Genomic DNA, 7,173 nt, shown 5'->3' with positions numbered 1-7,173 from the left:
ACAGAATTTTTGTGACTGAAGAATCAGCCATTAATAAACCCATCTCCGTTGACCAAGGGTGGAAGTTTATGATTGTAGTAGTCATCTATGTAGCCTTTTTATTTGGTGCTTGTCTTCATCATACACATCTGCAATTGCTTTGTAAATGCATTTGTAGTGTTACATATCAGTAAAGACGATTCGATACATACTGTATGTATTACTAAAAAAACATGATGTAATAAGCTTACTGTTGCCATTCTTGGAGAGCAGTGGATCTTTTTTTTTAGAGCAGTGGATCATATTTCAGATACATGTGACAGATTGCATGTCACATTGCCAGCTCCACAACAGTCTACCGAGCAAAACCGCCTCAGTCCGCGGTGGTCTGGAGCTTCACATGATGACAAAGAGGGTCGAGAGGGACAAGTGGAGCACGCTGAGCTCATGTCGCAGATGAGCCTGTTAATCTGCAGTGTTAATTGCATCTCATCAGACTTGTCGTCTCTGTGTGAGTCTGAAAGGAGTTTGATGTGAGCGTTGACAACTCTAATTATTCAGTAAACCCCCCCAAAATATGACTGTTATAATTACAGTAGATAACGAGCGAGTTTAAGTGGCTATGTCTTGCTATAGAGTGGTGAATGGGTGATGTTGTCAGTGTATTTGCGAGACAGCTCACCCCCATTCTCAGCGTTGTTCTCGTCAGCCTGTCTGCACTTTAACTGCGACCTTTTTGAACTATCATTAGCTCACTGAGGTCTGAAGGGACTCTGCATCAGATTAGCGAAAATGATTTCATTGGTCACTTGCGTGGCTGGTGTTTTGCTGGGTTATGTAAGAGGGATTACAACAAAACAAACCAATTTTCCAGTCAGCTTTAAAACCCACGTAAACAAAGTCATTCAGTGGTTTCGTTATTGTCAAATATCAGGCATCATCAGAAAGCCAACCTCTTGATCTTTTCTACTGAATTATCCCTCCGTCCATCCCAGAAATGATTTCTAACCTTGTTGTTATTTGATGAACTGACCAGCCTTGGGTGCAGATTAAATGTCCCTTTGAAGTCACGAAGATCACAATGTCTAATGCACACTGACAATGAGAAAATTACTATCGTTCCATGAATGCCACTCTGTGATGCATTTCAGAACGTAAATGGAGGAAGGGCACAGATTTGTTGTCCTGGAGAGATGAATGATTGACAGAGAGGAGCCAGAACAAACATTTTGTCACATTTATGGGCTTGGAAAATGATTGTGACAAGTCAAAAACAGATGCCTGAACAAAACAACTATGGCATTTTTCACATTTTTTGGACTTGATATCATGGTAATACCATGATTTTAGAACCCCAAAAAAGTATTGGTACAGTCATGGTATCAAATGGAAATACTATAGCACTTTAAAATATACAATGGTACTAATATTCAAATGGTATTTAAAGGGGTCATGAACTGCATTGTTTTATTGTTTTATAATGTTTCCAGGGGTGATCTTATAATGTTAGTATGCTTTTTACATCAAAAATTGTCATAATTTAGAAATAAAAGGCATTTTTCCTGCCCTCTGATTTGAACGCTGTTTTAAGGGGCGTGTCTGCTGTGAGACTTCAGTGTAAACGCCCACTGTTGTGATTGGCTGACATCTTTGCCTATGGAATAGCTAAGTATTACTCTCTCAAAAACGTTTAGCTTGTTTTTACTATTACAGCTCTCAGGGTTAACTAATCATGAAAAGCATTACATTTAGATCTATTGCAGTATATTTAGATTGTGGCATGAAAGGTTGCAGTGATCAACATTGTAGCCGAACACAGAAATGTTGTTGAGCGCATGAAAGCAGTGATCTCGTCATTGCAACTCAACTCACTAACGAATGCTTTCATCATAACTAACAGTGCACACGCAATGTAACAGAGTCGTTTAATAAAATGGGAGTTCTGGCACGAAACTCACACTGTTTGATTGACAGCTCCAGCGATTGTAAAGGGAGCGTTCTTTAATCGTTTTCTATATATAACTTAACCACCGTTTAAATAACATATGATTTTCATCCTACTAAGAGAAACAACATGTAGTTGAGCGTTTAGTCACTGGTTTGATTTACTGACACATAGACAATGAACATCAGACAGTACATACACAAAACACTGCTGTGAGCAAGTAAGACATGCTGCTGCTGTACAATATAGCGTACATGAATAACACGTAGCAGATCTATACAGGTGGAGCTGGGGAAGGTGGAGGGTTTTCTGAAAGTGTGCTGCACTGCTAAGGCAAATGCTACACATGTATTTGAAGTTTGAGCACGCAAGCTCATTGGCTACTGAAAAAGCAGGAACCAATCAGCTGTGCCCTATAGATAATGATATGATTATGAGCAGGTTGAGTTAAAGGACCTATTAGCCTGCACCATCTAGAGTTTCATGACAGAAATTTGCATTTATTTCACTTAGTTTCCAAAGTAACATTTCTTAACTGTTTTATACGTATTGCAGCCTTATTTCAATCACCAAAACAATAGTTTAGTTTTGGTTAATGGTAACAACACTGTCTAATACTATGATTTACATGTCAATGTACTCAATATCGTGGTTTTCGTACCATGCTAATACAATGGTTTTCAACTCTTTATGCTGTATCCTTTTCTTCTATCCTTCCTCTCAGTTCAGATCAGGCAAAAGAGATGAACCGATTTGAAGGGAGGAGCATGGGCAATGGAAATTGGAGAAGAAAAAGTGCAGGATCAATTCAGATCCACATTTTATTACATTGGCTACAATATTAGCAGAGAATGAAAAATCTTGTGAAGTAGGATGACTCATCCGCAGGTGACACAGTTCTGAGAGCCACTGCGTTCTCTCAGCCGTGCCTCTGTCATTAATGGGAAACATATTTATAAACTTTTCCCATTTCCTATATCACAGTGCACTGCATTTCACACAAAGCTTTTTTTGTGTGACTGTCAAAAAGCTCATTACAGCACATATTGATGATTCATAACACCAATGATCAGCGAGCGAGACTCAAACGCACTACATTTAGCCTTTATAGGCGATCTATCTGATATACAGTACCAGCCCACACAAATCTAATCTATTCTGATCAGAAACAAGCGAATTAAAAAAGAACACATATGTCATCGAGAACATGCTAATGTGTGGTGATGAAAATCTGCCGTGATACGTTTCTAGCGTGAGATTTTGAGAGAGGGAAAGAGAGCAGCTGGCATGCTGGAACATTGTAAAATGTGATGCTGAGCCATAAATGCAGAGGTCCGTGGTCTTATGTTTCTGTTCCTCTCTGTAGTGTTACTAAGCAACTCACAATCTCCGCCAGCATGAGAGGGATGAGGATGCTCTGGCAGAAAACACCTGTCATTGTGTGTGTGGCGTGTGTGTAGTTGCGTGTGGGTGTGCTTTGCTGTGTTCCAGGTATGTGCTGTACCTTACCATGTCATTCTGAGGGTGCGTTTTCTCATTGTGCTTGCGCTGCTGGTAGTATGTGTTGAGACCCGGGCTGAGAGTGGGGTTGAGTGGGAGCGTGTTTTGGCACTATGTGCTGTAGGAGGGTAGCAGCTCTCCAGTGTTGGTGCATGATGCGTAGCAGCCCTCTCAGTTGCCTCAAAGCTGGCTTGGATAGCAGGAAGTAAAGTGGCGGGTTCCAGCAAGGTGCCAGACAGATCAGGAGAATGGCAGACAGTGAGGTCACCTCCCACAGCAGAGACACCTCCGTACTTGATGACGGGGTGGCGGAGCTGGGGGCTGGGCTTGCGGGCGAGCTGACCGAATTAAGGGAGGGTGATAAAACATTGACAAACTCCAGCACGTAATAAGGCAGCCAGCTGATGGCGAACACCAGCGTGGAGCCGATGAGAAGGGCGGTGGCTTTTTTATTGCGGTGGTCCGCGGCTAGGGTGCCCCGACAGCGGTACAGGTGTGTGATGATGAGCCCGCAATGCAGGGCGATGCAGAGTAGAGGAGCCACGTAATACACCAGGAATGCTGGAACGAGGAAGCCCAGCCAGTGACCTCGGCCCACCGACCACGTGCAGCCGCTGTCGAACTGGATGTATGTTACTTTAGGTAGGGCCATGGCGATGGAAACCAGCCAGATAACGGCAACAGTGCCAGCTCTGTGGGCAGAAACAGAGGATGAAATATAGTTTATAGCTCTTTATCCACCTTATTTTTCAAGATAACCTACGTCGAACCTATGTTGTAGGTTGTGTGTAGCATGTGGCGTAGCCTGACCTGCACCTCTCCAAAAATCAACACATTAATTCTACGCAGACCGCAAGTGCTGCTGTGATTGATCAGCTAGAACCACTCCCAATGACAAAAATGCAGAAGTATAAGATGGCATACGGCGTAGGTCTGACGCAGGAGTATAAATCAGCCTAAAGACTGCAGGGCGCGGCCATTTGTAAATTGAATGTGTCTGGCTTGTGGTGTCATCCGCTTGCAGTTATTTTTAGCTGTATAGAGGGTATGCATTGACATCACTTTCCTGCTAGAACACGCTCCCTCAGCTGGACTGAGTGGCAAAAGAACCTGCTTCATGACTCTATTTAATAGGGGAAAAACTGCGAAAACGCGGGTAAAACAAACGGTTACACTAAAGGTTGGGCTCGAAAGTGTTCCTTAACATGTCAAAGAAACCTAATCCATAGATACTGACATGCAGCCAGGAATCGTGTTTGCTGACATTTATATGTGCCTGATTTTGATGCCAGGGAAATACATAAAACAAATCTGCCTGTGAATGCTTTATAACTCCAATATAGGTAGGTCTAAATACAATGTTTTGACACAAAATGATAACTGTAAAACATGTTTCTCTGCTGGAGTCCAGCTGTTTCTCTGAATTGCAGCGACCTATTTGTTAATTTTTTCTGTAGCTTTCAGCAGTCTGTAAAAATATACCTCAGATTTTGTGTCAAAGCTATTTGTCAAAGCTATTTATTTCGCAAAGCTCTTTCCCATTTTGGATGTGTTTTGTGTGGGTTTTTTTGCGGCATTCACGCTGAAAACCAATGCTGCCACACAGTCTTTTGCCACTCAGTGGGCGTGACCGCAGGCATAACAGTTGCCGGTGATGTCACGTGCATACCCTCTATTCATGGATTTCAGTCACGTGACTTTTTTGTTGCGGCCGCCATCTTAGGACCTGAGCGTATCCTCTCCTTGGTGATCGGAAATATTTCATACCTCTCACAACCGTTATGATCAAATGAACGCAGCCTTGGTGAGCAGAGACTTTTTGCAAAAACATTGAAAAAACGTAATTATTACAAACTTTTGACTGGTAAATATGTTTTTATATTTTTGTATTTGGAGAGCGTTGAGTGTCTTCATTGGTTGGTTGTTTGTTGCCCACAACTAGGCCTATCTGAGGTGCAAGAATTTAAAGACTTTCAAGTTTTAATGTTTGTGACTATGATTCTTAAAATCGCTGGAACTATCTTTTCACTCAGTGTCAGCGTTTTCTGTGAAAGCTCGAACCCTACTTTACTTCATCGTGGCAATATAAGTCATATTTAACCGCTTTTGTAGTCCAAATTGAATGTGAGAAGAAAATATTAACTGTACTGCGAATTAACCGCAAAAACAAGTTTCTTTTGTGTTGAGTGCGATCCGTTCGCCTGAAACTAGACCAGCACCAGCACAACCTGTGTGGTCCGATTCATGAACAAATGACTCTACTGAGTCGTTTCTATAAGCAAACAGAGCAAATCACAACCAAATGACTCTTATGAGCCGATACTGTTAGTGAATCAAAACCAAACATATATACAAAAATATATTTAAAATATGTTTATTTTATGCCTAGTATACTACAAATACATTTACATATTTATGTACTTAATATAAATACCCTGTAATTGTACTTATGGTATACTAATATGATAAACTCAAAGTGTGCTTAATTGGAACAACTAATTTTGCACTTAATGCATGCAAAGTAGTGCTGAGGTACAATTAAAGATATATTTAAGTATATTTGATTGTGCTTAAATGGAACTATTGCATACTTTTGGCACACTTTAAATATCTTGCATTTAAAGACTGATATTATACATAATAGTGATATTAAAGCACATTTTAGACTTAATATTTAGAAATGTGCATTGTGCAATAAAGAAGTACTCCAAATGAAGTCTGATTATAATATATTAGTAAGTCTCAAGTGATATGTCAGTAAATACGTTAATGAATTTGTGCTATAGTGTACTTAGTATGAAATAAATGTATTTCAAATACATTTTGACAAAGTTTTTTTCCAGGGTTTAAATGAAGCATTCAATAGGACTCAGAAGATACCATTTAAATCAGTGTGATGGATCCTTCACTGAATCAGTCAGGGCTGCATTTACAAAAAAAGCATCGTAGATCATAGAAATTATTAGGGCCGATGGTCTCTATGATCTGCTTATGTTTACCATTCTTTTAGGAAATGCAGCCCAGAGCGGCTAGTGAATCAAGTTATTATTTCTTCTAGTGATGGAATATTTTAATAAAACTCTTCACTGTAGCATGACACTTCCTGTACGTTTTTGTAAAGAAATACAAAAAATATATAACAGATTTATCCATTTTTTCCCACTTTTTCCCAACGGTCTGTCTCAATCTCCTTCAGATACTCACACCTGCGCTGGAGTGGCGGGGGGCCGTGTCGAGGGAGCCACTATTCGATAACGGAGCACAGAGAGGGCAGCCAGGCTGAAGATGTCCACTCCAGCGGTCAGGGAAGTCATGAAGCTCAACAACACACAAACACCTCCTCCCAGCTGCCAGTTCTGAGAGCTGGCGCTCAGTAGCACACAGGGCAGGGTGAGTAGAGCGCACAGATCAGCAAAGCTCAGGTTTAACAGGAGGACAGAGCTGGGCTTTGAACGTCGCCGTGGGTTACGCATCAACACCAACCACATGAGCAGATGACCTCCGACCCCCACCAGCAGGGAGAGGATGCTGACCAGAGGCAGCACCAGAGAAAAGGAGATGGTGGTGTTGGTGGAGACCGTGTTGAAGAGCAGGTTCACAATGGCAGGCATGATGGATTGTGTAGAAATCAGCCAGTCTCTGGGATAGAGAAGAGACAGATGGAGATAAATAGATATCGCAATAGCTTTATGCATCCCCATACTTGATTAATAACAACACACTGACACAAACACAAATGAAAAAAATGA

At 41.2% G+C, this 7,173-nt stretch overlaps 1 protein-coding gene across 1 annotated transcript in view; it reads right to left on the bottom strand.

The window, feature by feature from the left end:
• Positions 1 to 2,083: 2,083 nt before the first annotated feature.
• si:ch211-119o8.4 (somatostatin receptor type 3) overlaps positions 2,084 to 7,173 on the bottom strand; it is a 15,480-nt gene continuing 10,390 nt past the window's right edge. The window contains exons 2-3 of the mRNA XM_048162842.1: positions 6,629 to 7,063; positions 2,084 to 4,116 (exon numbers count right to left, since the gene is read on the bottom strand). Coding sequence (XP_048018799.1) covers positions 3,459 to 4,116; positions 6,629 to 7,035 — 1,065 coding nt within the window. The 5' untranslated portion in view covers positions 7,036 to 7,063 and the 3' untranslated portion in view covers positions 2,084 to 3,458. The remainder of the gene's footprint in view (positions 4,117 to 6,628; positions 7,064 to 7,173) is intronic.

This window comes from Megalobrama amblycephala, linkage group LG17 (assembly GCF_018812025.1).
Source record: "Megalobrama amblycephala isolate DHTTF-2021 linkage group LG17, ASM1881202v1, whole genome shotgun sequence".
Classification (NCBI taxonomy): Eukaryota; Metazoa; Chordata; class Actinopteri; order Cypriniformes; family Xenocyprididae; genus Megalobrama; species Megalobrama amblycephala.
Note: the sequence above shows the minus strand (reverse complement) of the source record. Positions and strands in the feature narration are given on the sequence as shown.